Here is a 20,156-nt window from a genome sequence, read left to right as displayed (position 1 = left end):
AAAAGCTTAATGTGAGAAGCAATCTGCTAAAGCCTTTAATACGTTTTAGATGATCTTGAAATTCCTAGAAATTTATCAAAAGTAGAGAAAATTTTCACGGGACCATGCGACGAGAAAGATTAAAAAGGGTTCCTTTAGAGCTTGTTTGAGACTTTACTTTTTTGTCCATTTTAAGTAAAGAAATCTACGCTGCTTACTATCAGGATGGCCGTATGCTTGCATGCCTCCATCACCTTCGTATAAAAACAAAAAACGAAACTTAGTTTAAAGATATATCACACACTCATAAAATGCAACATTTTAGAACAATTTTAAACTTTGCCAAGGTGTATTTTCATAATTACCACCCCACTCGAAAGGAAATATTTCACACGGTGATTTAATAGCAATGCAGTGTGGCATATCGGCCACGCTAAGCGACTTTCACGATTGCTTAGACGTAATCTTAACAAGCTTAGGGTTTTTAAGCTATTTTTACATTATTTTCACAGAGAACAATGACCTGGCTTTTAGGAGCACAATTTTCATGACACAATTTAGAATAACCAGATTTTGTTTTTAACTAAGTACCTACTTACCTACACGCTCCTAGCTTTCGCTCGCAACTTCGTCCGCGTAAAAGTCTTTATAAACCTTTGAATCCCTTGTTACCCTTCTTTAGGATTTTAATAAAAAAACTTTAGTATTTAGTGAAGCTATAAACAGTCTTCAACAGTAGCTTGTTTATACCTAACAATTATTTATCAGTAAATAAGAAACGGAATTGTTATATATCAGTTGGACGCTTATTAGATTTTCACAATACTCAGAGTACGATAACCAGGACCCCTATTCGACAAGCGACGTTTGACGTATCGTGTTGATCTCCCGTTGATGTGGGAAAAATCATAAGTTCTCGAATACGTACAATGTCAGACTTTGACATTAACAATCCACAGTTAGGGTGACAAGCAAACCAAACCGAACCACCCTTAGTTTAGAGTTGAGTTTTGGTTGTACCAAATGATATTATCCACCGTTGATGGAATCAACACTCAGTATGCAATAAAATCAACTGTTGATTTGACGTGGATGCGAAATCTGACAGTTGTACATGTCGAATTTGGCCCGCAACAAAAAAACGTGACATAACTTCGAAGCATTTTAAAATAGTACACTATTTTATGTGTACAAGTAACGTCTGTTTCTTAGCCCCGGGCTATTGGCGCACTCCTCCCATTTAGTAAATTTAATACGGAGCAGACTGGAGACAAAGCTACATTAACCTTGGCTTATCAGCCAGTTACTTATTTGGCGAGGGCCCAAGCTTTCATTATTGCGCCTAGTGAAATTCGCGCACCTTCTTAGAGAAAATAGAGAAATGTTGTTAGGGTCATTGAGCTATTGATGAAAAAACTAAACTAGGAAGATACTGTGAAGTACTATCACAGTTGAATTATTAATTCAATGCTTGAAAGAACTCGGCAATTACTTTTTTATTATTTATCACACACATAAATTTAAATTCGAAAATTTAAATTTCTTTTCTGGCAACATAGGTATTTACAGACTGATTAAAAATAAAGGCTTGTACAGGCCACGTCACATTAACCTGTCCATAATTGATAGCGGATTAACCCTTATGAAATAACATACCAATTAGAGGTAACAATGTATGTACAAAGCACAAGTACCAACAACAATAAACTTGTATAAAAGCCGGCTTTTAAATTTCAAAAGAAAAACCGTCAGTAAAATGCTTCTTGTGTACAATTTTTTTGTTTATTTCTGTGCTGTGGCTCCGATTGCAGTGCTGCCATGCAGACCAAGGCTTCGGTTTGATGAACACCAATGCACTTTTTTTAAACTATAAATGAAAGAGACCGAATATTTTGTGGTATTATTGTGAGCCTGCAGTCATTTAAAATATGTGCCGATTTATAAATAGTGGTGAAAGAGAACAGGAAATATTGAAGTACGAGTAGCATGAATCGACATAATAATTATGTGCCTACGTAAAAGACATTCAATGTTATAATTAATTAAAACCAAAAATATTATTTACACAAATACACAAGTAAGTATAACGGGTTAGCATTGATTGACTAGCACGTTATCTTTTCGCGGATTAGCAAAGTAAAATTTTTGGTTTTAATTAATATGGATTTCCGCCTGATTCTATTCACTGTTATAACGTAATAAATATTCATTATTTTTTTTTTATTATGAATGGGCTTACTCATGGCCACAGACTAGCCGAGGCGTAGACGTGGCCTACGATGGAGCGAGCTCGCCCACAAGGTGCCTGTTCACTCTTGATTTGAAGGTTGCCGGGTTATAAGAACACGGAAATATAGACGCCGGCAGGGAATTCCATTCCTTGGCAGTGCGCATAAGGAAAGTAGAAGCAAAGCGCTTCGTGCGAATTGGTGGAATATCTACCATGTAAGGATGGAAACCGGCCGTGCGTCTAAAAGTCCGATGGTAGAATGGGGACGGTGGAATAAGCTCGTATAGCTCTTGGGCACACTCCCCGAAGTGCAGCCTGTAGAATACCGACAGGCTGGCGACTTTCCGCCGATGGGCCAAAGACTGAAGCTTAGCCGTTAGCTTCTTGTCGCCAATCATCCTCCTGGCTCTGCGCTCCACTGAGTCCAAAGCGGCGAGTTGGTATTTAGCTGAGCCATCCCACAGGTGGCTGCAATACTCCATACACGACCGGACTTGAGCTTTGTAAAGTGTTAGAAGCTGTCCAGGTGTGAAGTATCGCTTCACCTTATTTAGGACGCCCAGCTTTCTGGCCGCAGTTTGTGCTTTAGACTCAATGTCGTCGTCAGTAACGACTGATTCTATTCACTGTTAAAATTAATATTTATTATATTTATAGGTGTTTGAGAATATCACGAACCTGAAAGTGATAAAATATTCAGAACTACTCATAACATATTTACAACATTACCTACTTCCCTTTTTATACTCTGAAATTTTACGTACCTACACACCCATACCCCGAAGCAATCAACTTATTTGAAAGACATATCAGTCAGTTGAATATCATATAAGAGCTACGTGTACGTAATCTAAACGTTTCAACGCGCTGTGGCAGACATGAGAAAATTTGATGTCTTTATTAAAGCATCACTGCAGGGCGTCGGCTTATATCTTAAAATGAAAAGGCACCGTTTGCGAAATAATGCGTGCCGTCGCTACGAACATTGGAGGTACAAGAACAGTGGGCAATTATTATTTACACTGTAAGCAAGGAAACGTATGTATACAAGCAATGAAGGTACTCCAAAAATACGACACCTGTCTGAATGATTACTTCACAAATAAGTTCATTATATTGCTCGAGCGAGATTTTAATCAGCCAACTTCAAGTTCACTGATCCACCGGGCAATCTTTGGGGGTTTTAACTTCCTCAGCGGGAAAACAAGTCACGTCAACTATAGTTTGATTCAGCATCGGTATTGGTTTTTGTTTAGTCAGCATCATAAGCATCATCATAAGCAGCGTCATAAGGACCCTTAGACATGAAACGCCTATATACTTAAATGAGTTGCTTACCTACTGTACCGTCTGGTGTAAGACGTTAAAATAACAGATTATTAAGAAAACTGGCTTAAAGCGCCGGCAAACCCGCCCTCCTCATTACCGGGCAGATGTTCGGGCGTTTATTACTCCGCTCCTTCCACAGACGTTTCCCATTCCTCTCATCATCCCTTGATCTTCGGTTCAAACTATTAAGGTTTTAATAAAAAGTCTGGAGAATATTGCTGGTCGGTTTTTGGCTGGGAAAAGTTGCCATGGTGTAGGTATATTTTCGTAATAAGACCGCAAAGCAGCAAAACTGAGCAAGATTTTGTGAACACTTTGTAACCGCCTAACAAGCCAATTCGAACTGTTAGAATTAGCTGTCATATCGCTCGTTCATTTCGCTCTGACTTGTCCGTAAAGCATGTATAAGTGCGAGCGAGACACCCGCGAATAAGTATAATTCAAATAATATCGATTTGATGTCAAGTGCACGTCTTCAATAAAAGTTTCTGAAATAAACATTTTTAACCGACTTCCAAATCTCAAAGAAGGAGGTTATCAATTCGGTTGTATGTTTTTTTTTTTTTTTTTTATTTTTTTTTATGTTTGTTACTCCATAACTCCGTCATTACTGGACCGATTTTGAAAATTCTTTCATTTGATTGAATATATATGCATACAGATTGGTCCCGTTTTTATCAAAACCCAGTTCTGATGATGGGATCCATGAGGACTCGAGGGAACTCCTCAAATCTTAAAGGCATACACATAAAGATTTTTGGTTTTTTATCAACGAATCAAGCATATACAACCAAAAAAGTGACATTTGATGAAGTGGAACTGCTGATGATGATCAGAACGGAACTCTTCAACGACGCATAGTTCACGGTTGGCGATTTGTCCTCTTCGTTATGTTTGTTAAGCAAGTTAAGTTTTTAAGCCACATTTTTGTCAAGCTCGAGTTCTGATGATGGGATCCATGAGGAATCAAGGGAACTCCTCAAATCTTAAAGGCATGCGTATAGAGATTTTTGTATTTACATCAGAAAATCAAGCATTTTCATTAAAAACTGTCGCATTTGATGAAGTGGAACTGCTGATGATGATCAGAACAGAACTCTTCAACGACGCATAGTTCACGTTTGGCGATTTTTCCTCTTCGTTATGTTCGTTAAGCAAGTTAAGTTTTTAAGCCACACTTTTGTCAAGCTCGAGTTCTGATGATGGGATCCATAAGGAATCGAGGGAACTCCTCAAATCTTAAAGGCATACGTATAGAATTTTCTGTATTTTCATCATAAAATCAAGCATTTACATTAAAAACTGTCGCATTTGGTGAAGTGGAACTGCTGATGATGACCAGAACAGAACTCTTCAACGACGCATCGTACACGTTTGGTGATTAGGTACGAATTTCGATTTTGACTTGGACTGGGACCCGGACTCGGACTCATACCCGGACCCGGACCTGGACTCGGATCCAGATTGGGACCCGGACTTGGACCCGGAGTCGGATCCTGACGCGGACCCGGACTCGGATCCGGTCTGGAATCCGGACACGGACACGGACCCGGCCTCGAACCCAGATTCGGACCCGGACTCGGACCCGGACTCGGACCTGGACTCGGACCCGGGCTCGGACCCGGACTCGGACCCGGACTCGGACTCGGACTCGGACCCGGACTCGGACCCGGACCTTGGCCCGGAAAACCACTATGATACCTTAACTAAATAAACCACTATGATTACCTACCATAAAATGTAGGTATAAAGTATGATGATGCCAATCTTACTAACCCCTCCCGCTTAAACCCCCGTACACCGCACCGCATGCGCCATTAAGTGGGTTAGGTTAGGTTTGAACTGCGATCCTCACAGAACCGAACAAGGGTTAGGTTAGGTTGAAACTGCGAGCCTTACAGAAACGGAATGCTACTTGAAAAGTGGGTTTGATTAGGTTCGAACTGCGATCCTCACAGAACCGAACTGCTATCTGAGAAGTGGGTTAGGTTAGGCTAGAACTACGACCCTTATGGCACCTCTACACGATGGGCCAACGCCGGCCACCCCAAGGGACGCATTTATGCGTTAGAGGGAGCAAGTAATATTGCTATCTCATTCTACCGCATGGCTGCGTCCCTTGGAGTGGCCGGCGTTGGCCCATCCTGTAGAGGAGCCATTACAGAAGCGAAATGCTAGTAGAAAAGTGGGTGGTTTTACCTCCTTTTCTACATAGTGTACTATCTACAATAATCTTTCACCGGCCCCCAAAGAAGTCGGTTTTTTTTTCTTAAAAATTATCATATACTAAAAAACACAGCACACAAGCTAAAACCTATCATCATCATCATTTCAGCCTATATACGTCCCACTGCAGAGCACAGGCCTCGTCTCATGCGCGAGAGGGCTTGGGCTATATAGTCCCCACGCTAGCCCACTGCGGATTGGGGACTTCACATACACCTTTGAATTTCTTCGCAGATGTAAGTATGCAGGTTTCCTCACGATGTTTTCCTTCACCGAAAAGCTAGTGGTAAATATCAAATGATATTTCGTACATAAGTTCCGAAAAACTCATTGGTACGAGCCAGGATTTGAACCCCCGACCTCCGGATTGAAAGTCAGACGTCATATCCACTCGGCCACCACTGCTTAGGTGCTGCTGCTGCTTGCGGTTACAAAACCTATGAGAGGTGAGTAATATCTTGCATGATCGCAAGGACATAATATTAAGCAATATCTATAAGAAGAAACAAAGTTATACTCGCTTCTAACCTCCAGCAATTGAAACGCATACTCCACACACATGGGTGCTATTTATGCAACAACAAACCTGCTTAGTTGCTTACCACTCAAATAGAAACCAGCTAGAGCTCTTGACACAGGCAATGTTTGGAATGCAATAGCAGCTGCAGCAATGTTTTTCTGCTCAAACTTGCAAACCGAGCTCTAAACGAAATGAACAAACAGAAACTATCCAATCACGATCAGTGTTTTGATGGTTGATTAAGTAATACGCGGCGCGGGCCGCATGTGGGTAATTAATTAAAGTTGGGACAACGGAGCCATGGTAACTCAGAAGATCGTATGATGACGTGGATTTCACAGTAGATAAGCCCTTTTAAACTATATTGTACATCGGTCCGAAACACGCGGGCCGGCGCGGCGCCGCAAATTGGCTAATTTATCGCTCCAACTAGCCGCTGCCGTGCGGCGAAACTTACGAGAATTCCGGACGTGCAGTAGCCTAATGGGGTTTTTGGGAAGCGCAAGGCGTGACAAGTGCGCGATGGTGCTCAAAGTTTTACAAGATGTCATTTATATAAACACTGATTTAAACTTTCACGATTATTAAACATTATCAAAAGTATTTAAGTCCCGTTGTGCAGTTTGATAAAGTCATTTATATAAATGGAATTTTATAGGAGCAAAAAAATGTGGTTGTGTTTTCGTCATTCCATTTGAAATCGTCTAAATAATGAATGTATTTCAGTTTGTCATGTCCACATCTCAATAATGTAGTAGCAGCAGTAATGTTGCAATAGTAATGCAGCTGCAGTTACCATCCGGATATCCCTTATGAAAATTCTTAACTTGCCGCGGCCTAATTGGGGTTTAGGGGAAGCGCCAGGCGTGACAAGGGCTCGACACGACTCGAAAGTTGTATAAGATAATATATTATTCTTTATTTAATGGAATGGATTTGAATAAAGGTTTTTTATTTATTGTAAAGTGAGCTTTGTTTATATTCACCTTTTAAATTTAATGTTGGTGGCAAATAAGCATACATCCCGCCTGAAAGTACCTAAGTGGTCACCGTAGCCTATGAACGCCTGCAATTTCACGGGTGTTACATGCTGACCCTTTAAAACCTAAACCTAATCCAGTTTAACTCACAATATTTAATCACACACGCGATCTGTTTCGGAGAGCCTAGGTCTCCATTTACGCGGCACGCAGCAATCGTGAACAGTACTCATGCATTGCTAGTGCTTGAAGTTAAAATTCCTTTAAAACATGTAAGTACATTCCTTATTTGAAGAACACCATACCACACCATACTCTAGTCCCTCGAGAAAAATTCGGTATTTAATCTCATTCCACAGCCGTCTGTCACTTCGTCCGTAGAGTAATATTATTAACGTCATTGAATCATTACTATTTTAGCTGGTTTATCCGTCAAGCTCAACGTTATCGTGCGACTAAGCGAGAATTTTCTACGTGCCGGCGCCTAATGGGGTTTTTGGAAAGCACAAAGTGTGACAAGAGCGCGATAGAGCTCAAAGTTTTGTGATGAGACATTATGAACGCTTCAAGACTTTTGTAAATGAGGAAATTTCTTATTTGATTTTACATTTTATGCAATTATGAGTGCCCAGCATGCTCGGCCGAATTTTACCTTCACAGAATTTTATTGTTCTCAATAAAAAAAAAATATACCTACGTTTTGGATAGACCTGTAATCAACTAATCAATTTATACTAAGTATAGCTCCAGTTTATAAAACAAACCGAATAGACCAAAAATAAATGTTTTGTGTGAAAAATTTTAAATCGCTGCATTTTTTAATCAATGGTATCTGAAGCTAAACTATGGTATCATATACTAAATAATTACAGGACTAAATATACCTTATCCTATTGTAAGTATAGTTTTAGAGCAGTCTAGCTAGGTGTTTTAAAATAAGAGCGTAACTATTTGTATGGAAATCCGAGCATGCTGGGAACTAGTAACTCTCATGAATGAATTGCAGATGACATTGCGGCTTTTGCCAACCTTTACTATTTTTGATAGTCCAGAAATGAATATAATTTCAATCAATGTGGACCTAAAATTAATATTAAATACAACAAAAGTCCTCTTATTATATCCAAAACTCATTAACCTTCTTAAATTGATTTTAATTTTATAGTTTTCTCAGAATTGATACTTACCTACCAGTCGGGCTCTTTAAAAATACTTTTCATTCTAAAATAGCGTTGATGCAGTAATGGAGCACCCTGCAAGCACTCCATCTTTTACTTTCCTGTCCCGTCCCGTGGCCACATTCTCGGCCCCACTTCTTGTTTAGAGTCCCAGGTTTAAAACTACTAAGTGTGTTAGTTCGGTAAGTTCTTTGTGGAATTTTCCACTTTTCCGTGTGTCGTAACGTTATTTTTCATGCCTGGAGAAAATTGTGTTATTCGGTCGTAGAGGGTACGGCCACAATGCAGGAAAAATGTTGTTTTAAATTAGTTTGCAGTGTGTCGCGTCTTGGGATTTTTGATATAGAAAGCAAACATAATAAAGAGATGAAAAGTAGTTTATGTGTTTCGTCTTTAACATTTCTATACAAATTATTGAAAGACTAAGGTTTTGTAAATCAGTTTGGTCTCTAATAAAATCAATTTAAACAAAATTTGTCTCTCCTGTGAGCAGTAGTTAACAGTTTGTGCGTATATTATACATATATGCGTAATAATTTTACCTCACAGGTTAATAGAAAAAAAAACAACTGCTATGAATGTTGAGTTCGATCACTTTGAAAAATTCTCGTATCTCGCACTGCTACCCAGAGTTAAAACGCAGGAACTCTGTACGCATCCCATACATTAGTTACCACATTTAACGCATGAACTCTGTACGCATCCCATACATTAGTTACCACATTTAACGCATGAACTCTGTACGCATCCCATACATTAGTTACCACATTTAACGCATGAACTCTGTACGCATCCCATACATTAGTTACCACATTTAACGCATGAACTCTGTACGCATCCCATACATTAGTTACCACATTTAACGCAGGAACTCTGTACGCATCCCATACATTAGTTACCACATTTAACGCATGAACTCTGTACGCATCCCATACATTAGTTACCACATTTAACGCATGAACTCTGTACGCATCCCATACATTAGTTACCACATTTAACGCATGAACTCTGTACGCATCCCATACATTAGTTACCACATTTTTCTTTTGATTGACAGAAGAAGATACGAGTTTTTTTCAAAGTAGTGACGATCAGTAACTTAATTAGGCATTAGCCCTTAACTTTCAGTGCGCCAACAGAAGAGACGTGAACCTACATTGCTAAATTTGACCCAGATGTTTTAACAGGCTATCCGATTTTACGTAGGTATATATGTACCTTTAAAAAAGCATTATTTTTAATACTTTTATACCATAGTGTAGAAGTACCTACATATTTTCCTTTGTCCTTGGACTAGGATCATTTTTCCGAATATATTAATTAGGTACTTAAAATGTGTATAATACCCATGAGTTGTTAAAAAATAAAAAACGAGATCCTAAAATAAAATGATGTTCCCTTATAGACATCAAACGCTAAGTAATGAGCAAACATTTAAGGGAAAGTTAATTTAATTAATTTTCTCGATACCTTAAATGTTCCAGACAGTAGAGAGGTGTAACTAAAGTAAACGTACGAGTATGGCTTAAAAAGTATAATTGGCTAATCTACCTATTTTCTGAGAATTTAAATAGGTAAGTAGTAGTAAATACATAGATAATTATTTTCATACTCCTTACAGTAGTCATACTTATACATATACATAGGTGCTTATTAACACACTCTTACTAAGCATTAATGGAGTTTACTTACAATTAGATAAACATGGAAGTGATTAATAACAAAATGGAGAAACAAATAATAATGTAAAAAATTGTGTTTACATGTTGATTTTTAAGTTATTTTTATGGGAAAACATGCCCACATACTATAAAGTATAATTATATCGGGTATTAACCACCATGAAAAACATAAAAACCTTTACATGTACTGACAAGATACTGTCAAAGAAAATGGAATGATTACGAGAAGCAAAACACGAAATCTATCAGCGAGTCTACAAAGCGCACATCCACCACCCTCGCCCGCCTCGTCCGTCTCCTCGCAGTCCTCGTCGGGCGATGAATTCGCCACCGCGCCCGACACCAGCGAGTCGAGCGACGAGCGCGGGCCGCCGCCGCCGCCGCCACGACCACCAGCGCGACGTGGGCGGCCACCGCTGCCGGCACGCTTGGGGCCTGCGGGACATCCTGCTCCGCCCACGGCTCCCGCTGCCGGTGGTGTAGTGCGTCGCATGCGATGGTCTCAAACCATGAATGAGAACGTCATGCGCGCCTACTATGGGGCTACAGAGGGGGGAACCAACTTATGCGCGTACCGTGTCCGAATGCTTCCATTGTTTCAGGCCCTCGAACCAACCATCGACGTGACTGCGCAACGGCTATCGGATCAGGTGCGAGTCATCCAGCGGCTAAAGCGGTTGGATGACTCGACACTTGATCGGCTTCGCTTGGAGGCTCTCTCTGCTCAAGCAGCCTCCACCTCGGTGCGGGACCTGCCCGCCATATCGCCGGATCCGGTGCCGACACCCGACCAGGCATCGGAGGCGCCGCGGGTAGATCTCTGTGCCGACGAGGAGGAGTTCGCGCAGAGTGTGAGTAGTACAGCCAATGAGCAACTGAGGAGGACTTTGGATGAGGCGATTACGCAGTATCGCTCCACTCGCAATGCTAGGCCACGATTACCACGTTTGCCTATGAATAGACACAATCTAGCGCTAATGGGAGCCCTAAACGCTTTACTAGAGCCATATTTGCGGTCTAGTAAAGATTTGGATGATACGCACGCGATCATGTATTGCGGAGCCATCGCGGCGTGCCGTGTTGCACGAGTCAAGTTTCCGGACTCTGAACGTGCACCTAGGACCGCCGGAGGTGCCCCCGCATGGCAAATACGGATCGAGCGACGTATCAGCTCTTTTAGGACTCTTATCGCAAAGCTGATCTGCTTCAGGGGGGGCAACAATCGCCCCCGAGTAATGCGCTTTGTAAACCAGGCATTCGCGGGGACGGATATCAGGCCCCGCGACTACATGGCCAACATTACGGAGCGCATCGACTTTCTAAAGCAGAAAATCTATGCATGGGCAAACCGTATTCGCCGCTATAGAGAGCGTGTGGACCGATTCCAACAGAACCGTCTTTTCCAGAGTGACCAAAGGAAGATGTACCGAAAGTGGGAGGAAACCAACCTCCGTACGTCCGACTCGCAGCTACCGGATGCTACTGTCATGAATGACTTCTGGCGTAGCATCTGGTCAGTGCCTGTCGGACACACCGAGGGGAGCTGGATGAGTGTTGTCGAGCGTGAGTGCGAGTCCATCGAACCTATGGGGGCAGTCACCATCAGTCCCGATGACGTAAGTTGTGCCATCCGCACGGCCCAGAACTGGAAAAGTCCTGGACCGGATGGATTGCACAACTTCTGGCTAAAATGGTTCCGATGCTCACATTCCTGCTTGGCAGCACAATTTCAACAAGCCCTCGAGCTTGGTTCTCTCCCACCTTCCTTGACAACTGGTGTCACCTTCCTGCTCTATAAGTCCGGTAGTACCACGGAAGCGAAGAACTACAGACCCATCACATGCTTGCCTACACTCTACAAGCTCCTTACATCCATTTTGAGAGCAAAAATCAACGCGCACATTGTCGCAAACAATATTTTGGCCTCTGCTCAAAATGGATGCAGGGTTGGGTCCCGTGGTACTAAAGAGCTCCTCCTCATAGACATGACCATCTGTCAACGAATCCGGCGGAACAGGGGGGCCCTCTCAGCAGCCTGGATTGACTACAAGAAGGCTTATGATTCGGTGCCTCACTCATGGCTGGAGAGGGTCTTAGAGCTGTATAAAGTTGATACAGCTTTAAGAGCCTTCCTAAGCGCATGTATGAGGCAATGGACCACAGTCCTACGTCAACCAGGTGGCGGGGATGAACGCCCTGACCCGCAGGATTTTATAAGGATTGAGCGAGGAATATTTCAGGGTGATAGTCTGAGTCCTCTGTGGTTCTGCCTGGCTCTGAACCCTCTCAGTACCTTGCTGAAGGATTTAGAACTAGGTTGCCGGCTTCGGAGAGGGGGTGAAGTCATTTCTCACCTTCTGTACATGGATGATCTCAAATTATTTGCACCAAATAGCCAAGACTTGGTGGAGCTACTGAAAACCACTGAAGTCTTCAGTAATGCCATCAACATGGAGTTTGGTGTCGATAAATGTGCGGTTATGCATGTACAGCGGGGGAAAGTTGTAAATTCAACAAATTTACAACTTTCTGAGACAATGTCTTTCAGATCCATCTCTGAATCAGAAACCTATAAATACCTTGGTATGTCACAGTCGTTGGGTATTGAGGAAGAAGGTATTAGACGGTCGGTGAAGGAGCGCTTTTTCAGTCGGCTCACAAAAGTACTTAACAGTCTTTTGTCAGGAGGCAACAAAGTGCGCGCCTTCAACGCCTGGGTAATGCCTCTACTCACATACTCCTTTGGCATACTAAGGTGGACTCAGACCGAGCTGGATGCCCTGGATCGGAGGGTCCGACAGCTGCTCACCACACACCGTATGCTGCACCCACGCTCGTCTGTTATGAGATTGTACATCCCACGGAAATGTGGAGGTCGCGGCTTTCTAAACGCCAAAAATCTCCACAACCGTGAGGTGTACAATCTCAGGAATTACTTCCTCAACAACGAGTGTGGGATGCATCGTGATGTGGTGGCAGCTGACAGGGGCCTCACGCCGCTCTCCTTGGCGAACGAGAACTGGCGCAAACCTGTAGTACTAAGCACCGAGGACCGCAAGGCGGTATGGAAGGATAAGCAGCTACACGGGCGGTTCTACAAGGCCCTCATGGGACCTGATGTAGACCTACCCGCGTCGGTGAACTGGCTACGATTCGGGGACCTCTTCGGAGAAACCGAAGGTTTTGCCTGTGCAATTGCGGACGAAGTTGACGAACAACTACCGGAGATATATCCTGAAGGACGGTACGGTCGACATTTGTCGGGCATGCCGCCGTCCCGGAGAGTCACTCAGGCATATTATCTCCGGTTGTTCTCATCTTGCTAACGGCGAGTACTTGCACAGACATAATCTCGTAGCCAGAATTATTCACCAGCAGCTTGCCCTCCTATACGGCCTTGTGGACCGCGAAGTGCCGTACTACAAGTACTCACCTGCGCCAGTTCTCGAAAATGGTCGTGCCACGCTCTATTGGGATCGATCTATCATCACTGACAGGACTATTGTAGCCAATAAGCCTGACATCGTGCTGATAGATCGGTCGCAGCGCCGGGCCGTGCTCGTCGACGTCACCATCCCCCATGATGAGAATCTCGTGAAGGCCGAGAAGGACAAGTCCAGCAAGTACCTAGACTTAGCTCATGAGATTACCGCCATGTGGGATGTTAACTCGACGATCATTGTTCCGATAGTCGTGTCAGCAAACGGTCTCATAGCGAAGAGTCTCGACCAACACCTAGAGAGACTCTCGCTGGGTGGTTGGATCAAGGGTCAGATGCAGAAGGCGGTAATTTTGGACACGGCGCGTATAGTACGTCGGTTCCTCACTCTGCAGCCCTGACCACCGGCAGCTTGGGCCCTGCCCCGCTGCCGGCGGCACCCTAGGTTAGGTTTTTTGTAATGTGTTTATATGTATTTTTTATTGTTTTGTAAGTGTTTTTATATTTTACTTTTATATTCATATTATAAAAATACCTAACTTAAGAAGAAAAATGAATAAAGAGAATAATAATGTTATGTTGATAGAAAATTGTTTTAGGGTTATTCTTAGAAACGCGTGGAGGTATCAAGTTGAAATAAATAACAAATACTAATGGCTCAGTTAAAAAAAAAATTGTGCTTAATTAAAAGTCGACTATTCTATCGACATCCATATGTCGATAGAATAGTCGATATTTAATTAAGCACTAGGAGCAGACGCATTTTTGCTCTCGCCGGCCGGGGTATGCTTAATAGTCAAATACATCAAAAACATTCCTACTTGTTTACTTATCATTAAATGAAATTCACTTTATTCAAGTTGTCTTGGAATTTATGATTTAAGTACTTATTCTACAAATTGCCGTCTACCTATACAATGAGAGGCCTAAAATCTCGGGCATACGAAAATCGAATCACGTTTGACGGTGTTCCCTCAATTTGTTTGACAATAGGGGATGAATTAGAAAGCTGCCACTCGCTTTACAAAGGCAAAATAAAAAATAAATTACTCTCGACAACGCTACAATTGGTGCTTGATGGAGCGCTGAAGGTCCTCTTTAGAAGTTTTTAATAAGGCAACACAAGACAAGCATTCGGACTTGCTTGTAATTTTCTCTGTTAATGTTTTATTCATTGTTCAAGTAAACAAGTTACACATAATTTCAGTATAAATTGGTATTATCAGTCAGTTAAGCTACGAAAAGTCTGCAGCGATTTTGATAGCCCTTGCAGTGTCATTGTTATTTATACGTCATAATAGGCTAGATGACTAATTTTCATTTATAGTATAAATCGATCAGGTGTGTTTTTATGATCGAAAGTCTATATGGGACCCATTGCATTAAAGCAATACAAAAGTCAGAAATGATAGTCAAAGTCCGACAGTCGTACTTCAATCGCGAAACGCTCCTAACAAAACGATAAATGAACGTGACGTCACGGTCACTGATAGTCCATCTTGAAGTATGGACAAAACATGAAAATTGCGTTTTTGTCGGTGAAATATTACGTTTGCATATGCATATAGTTGCTATACAATATTTTTTTGTATAAAATGTAAGTAGTCGAATGGTATCCTTACTTATTTCCTTTTTGGAAGTTAAAAAAAAACTTAAATTTTGGAACTTTCAGGTCCTATAGTTTTGTATTATTTCCATAATATATTAATTTAATATCCACATTATTGTGATAAATTGCTCATTTGCTATCTATTTTAATAGAATTTGTTATAAAGTTCAACATGTGTCATCATCACTATTTCATAGAAGTTTGACGTTTAAAATAATACTGGCACTGCGTGGGCTATCAAATCCGCTGCAGACTTTTCTTGGTCTGACTCTATATTTAGCAGTGTTTTTATCCTTCACGATTTGGTTCATGTGGGACAACATCTTCATATATTATTTGGCAGCTGCCAACTGTCAATAAGCAACGTGTCCACACAGTGCCGGATTTAAACATTTGCCGCCCGTAGGCTATGCCGATTTTGCCGCCCCTATCTGCCTCGCTTATAGGTTTTTTAAAGTACTTTCCTATCAGAGGCGTTTTTTTATAGTACTGTAACACACCATAGCCATATTAAAATGCATATAAGGTGACGTCACAAATTTCATATTCTAGATACAGATTTATATGGGCAGTTTTTGTCACTCAATGACGATACAACCTCTTTATATTTGCCTGATCTGATCGGTGACCGGTGGGTACCGCTGGGTTTTGGCTATTGAGAATCAAGGTGAGACATTGGCAGTCAGGCTGGATATAGCTAAGGAGTTCGGTCGGGTCTGGCATTGAGTCTGCTCGAAAGACTATGCTATAAAAATGGATCGCTAGCTTTTTATCCGGTAGACGCATATGAACCGTATAGGAGACGGAAGCTGCTCCGATAGCGTGGACATTACCGCTGGCGTTCTACTAGATTCTGTGCTATCATTCAATGATATGGTCAGGCCCCAATTTCACATCGGTGACAGGTGCGACGAATTGTAAAATCACTGTTGCTGACGTCACAGGCATCCATGGGCTACGATTACCACTTACCATCGGGCGGGCCGTATTCCTGTTTGCCACCATCATTGTATTATTTAAAATACTTTATTATATCGGAATAAAACAGATATTTCTCCTGCGAAGTTTCTGACAATTGTCAAAGATTTAGAAGAATTGTAGGTAATTCTTGACAGGTAATGAGTTATATGTCGGAATTTCGTGACAATTGTAGTGTTTCTTGTGACAATTGTCATAAACTTAGCAAGAGAAATATCTGTTTTTTTCCGATATCATAAAGTTTTTTTTAATAATACAATGATGGTGGCAAACAGGAATACGGCCCGCCCGATGGTAAGCGGTAACCGTAGCCCATGGATGCCTGTGACGTCAGCAACAGTGATTTTACAATTCGTCGCACCTGTCACGTTGGTGAAACAGGGGCCAGATGGGTCACAATAAAATGTAGTTAGTTAAACGAAAACGCGAGCGTAGCGAGCGCGAAATTTTTTCGAGAAAATAGTAGGTATCTAGGTAAATTTTAAGGGTTCCGTACTTCAAAAGGAAAAAATCGGAACCCATAATACCACGAAGATACAAGAATCGTCGACCATCCCTTTACAATGTAGATAGATGGGTCACAAATAATGTAGGTACTGAAATGAAAACCCGAGCGTAGCGAGCGCGAAATTTTTTCGAGAAAATGGTAGGTACATGTTTAGGGTTTCGTACTTCAAAAAGGTCTTGACATGACAGAGGGCAGCAAAATCGACAAATTATGCTTGTTATTTAAATTTTACAAATAAATTTTGGTCTACCCTATCTGAACAGCACATAAAATATTTTTTTTACCCAAATTTGCCGCCCCCTAAAATCTGCCGCCCTAGGCTTCAGCCTACTCAGCCTAGTGGTAAATCCGGCACTGTGTCCACAACGTGTCCACGTAGGTACGTGGGAGGCGCCACAGTCACGCTCGGATTGATTAACCTCTACTTTGGAAATTCTTGCGTCAGGGAACCGAGACCCCTTGTGCGGATAACTAACAATACACACATACTCAGTTACCAAACCCTACATTTTACATAACTAATACGATGAATTGAAATTAATTAAATACACAAAAAAAGTAGTTACTACAATCATATCAAAAAAAAAATGCAGAGCTTTGGAAACAAAGCCAAGCACTTGTGACTTGATAAAAAAGCTTATTATTGACTTACTAGCTTTTGGACGCGACTTCGTCTAAAGTAGTTATAGCGCCTGGATAATGCTAATAGCAATCATTCAATTCGCGCATTGCTTACTTAAATTATTAGGCAATTCATTCACTCTTTCAATTCCACCCCCCTTTGCACTCTCTTCAGGGATGATTTCCGACATAAAAACTATCCTATGTCCTTCCCCGGGACTCAAACTATCTCTATACCTTTCAACTAAATCGGTTCAGTCGCTTAAGCGTGAAGAGGTAACAGACAGACACGCTTTCGTCTTTATAATAGTAAGTATGGATACCTCTTGTCTTTTAGGTACACGTGTCTCAATTTTATCTGTTATTTTATCGAGAAGTTCCTTTGTCCTCCTTCTGACTACATCATCCTACTATTGCCAGTCAGCCTACTATTGCATTGTCATCAAAATAACTGAAGTATACCATTTGAACCCAATGAGACGCTAGGGAGTGGTTTAATTTTAACTTATAATAATTTCATAAACAATAATACAGACTGAATCTAAGTAATAAATTATGAAAATATTATGGGGTAATCTTTACACAAATCTACTTAGCCCCACAGTAAGCTCAAGAAAGCTTATGTTGTATGACTTAGGAGTAAAAGGCTCCAAATCTAAGTAAATATCAGTTGTATTAAGATTTATAGATCTTATAAACAGTGGGTAGGCACCTGTATTCAATTAGTTTGTTTATTAGTTGTCACACTTAAGGGGCCCACTGATTAACAGTCTGCCGGACGGTATCAGCCTGTCAGTTGTTCAGAGCTGTCAAAATGTTGTTCTAACTGACAGGCCGATACCGTTCGGCGGACTGTTAATCAGTGGGGCCCCTTAAGAGTTTTGGAAGACTTTTCCAAATATTGTCTCTATCCACATCATTTAGTTGTTCAGATAATAATGTAAACTTTAGTAAACAAATAGAAAAGCTATAAAGAGTCCCAAAAAGCTCCCAAAACGTCTATTGTGTAACTTTGTGACCCATTTGATCGTACACTTAAGTGTTTTTTACAAGTAAACAAAGGAATTCCTGTCCGCTATATTAGATTTTCTTCTGTGACGGCCTCCACCTGTCTGGGCTCATTTAATTAAGGATGTTTTCGTAACGGGACCGGATTTGGGAGACGGCGAAGCCTTATTCGAATCTCGAATAAATTTATTTATACGTAGGTAACGTAAATATATCCTTACCTTAGTAAGTTAATATACATTTCACCGCACCATCTCGTAAATAAGGTTTTCTATATTTTCCTAAAAGTTGCATTATTTTCACAAAACTGGCAATGTAATTTGATGAAAAATGTTGTGTTTCACTTTTCGTGCAGTCGCCATCAGTCAAAATGTCAAGATATTAGAATGCGTATTTAGATATTTTGGAGCGATTGGGCCGCTCCGATGTAAGTAACTGATGGCAACTGTACATTCTGTAGAATGGAATGCATGCAGTAGGTACCTACTTAAAAAATATACAATTAATTTAAAAAAGGTACTACGCAGATTTATATTGTAATATATATATTTATATAGTAGTGTACCCTATGATGGGCGTGGAACCAGTAATGGGACAAAAAACCACAAATCCTGTAAAATAAGTGTCTAAAAGTAGTTTATAAACACTGCCTGTATATTATCATAAATAAGAGTCCTAGAGCTGTTTCAGTTTGAATTTTTATTAAATTTGGTTGTCTTTTAAGAAATTGGCGTCAACCCAAAAGTTGTCGTGTCACTGAAAAAAAATACCACTACGAATTCTTAACAACTTCGCTAAGAGAGGTGAGTTAATTTATTAAATTTTAATTAATTAATACTTGATGAAAACTAGAATGTGTTTTGTTAATTGCATTTACCATGAGATAAGGTATAACAACATACTATGTTGTGACTCCACAGATGTAAAAAAATAGTGGTATTTGGCCCAATCCTATTATAGGAGCTGTAAAACTGCATACCTCCTATAATGGGACAATTTACATAATGATGCTTGCCATGCCATCATTTCATGTTTAAACAATACAGAAGTAAAATGTAGTTACGAAATATGTCAACCAGGAGGTATGCTCGGACTTCGGATAAATTAATATCGTTTTTAGGGTTCCGTACCCAAAGGGTAAAACGGGACCCTATTACTAAGACTTCGCTGTCCGTCCGTCCGTCCGTCCGTCCGTCCGTCCGTCTGTCACCAGGCTGTATCTCACGAACCGTGATAGCTAGACAGTTGAAATTTTCACAGATGATGTATTTCTGTTGCCGCTATAACAACAAATACTAAAAACAGAATAAAATAAAGATTTAAATGGGGCTCCGATACAACAAACGTGATTTTTGACCAAAGTTAAGCAACGTCGGGAGGGGTCAGTACTTGGATGGGTGACCGTTTTCTTTTTGCTTTTTTTTGTTTTTTTTTTTTTTTGCATTATGGTACGGAACCCTTCGTGCGCGAGTCCGACTCGCACTTGCCCGGTTTTTTTTCAAACTTTCATTTAACTTGCCCTGTTAGTTAGTGTGGGTCAAATCTTGGTAGCCGAGTTTGAGCCACTTTCCGATTTCCAATTGAGTTGAAATTTTGTATTCGTAATTAAATATGCAAATTGGATGATAATGCAATATTATGATAACATGGACCAGATCTGATGACCTATTTCAATATTTTATACTGATAGAGCAGTGTCCATTACTGGGGGGCCCATTACTGGAGCTTTGGTGTCCATGACTGGAGAAAAATAGCATAGTTTTAATTTGTTAAGTATGTGGAAACTCATTGCAGTATCTTTGATACAACACGCCTGAAACATGAAAGACGGATAGGACTTTCATCTTTCAATACGCTAAGCGGTAGACC

The 20,156-nt window shown here is 40.9% G+C and overlaps 2 protein-coding genes across 2 annotated transcripts in view; one reads left to right on the top strand and one right to left on the bottom strand.

Annotated features, from left to right (window-relative positions):
• Positions 1–20,156, bottom strand: part of LOC134664562 (frataxin homolog, mitochondrial) — a 180,504-nt gene that overhangs the window by 117,701 nt on the left and 42,647 nt on the right. The window lies entirely within an intron of this gene.
• On the top strand, positions 10,340–13,038 carry LOC134664747 (uncharacterized). The gene is made up of 2 exons (XM_063521492.1): positions 10,340–12,610; positions 12,880–13,038. Exons 1-2 carry the CDS (start codon positions 10,340–10,342, stop codon positions 13,036–13,038), a joined length of 2,430 nt encoding a protein of 809 aa, XP_063377562.1.

The sequence above is a fragment of the Cydia fagiglandana genome, chromosome 5 (assembly GCF_963556715.1).
Source record: "Cydia fagiglandana chromosome 5, ilCydFagi1.1, whole genome shotgun sequence".
NCBI lineage: Eukaryota > Metazoa > Arthropoda > Insecta > Lepidoptera > Tortricidae > Cydia > Cydia fagiglandana.
Note: the sequence above shows the minus strand (reverse complement) of the source record. Positions and strands in the feature narration are given on the sequence as shown.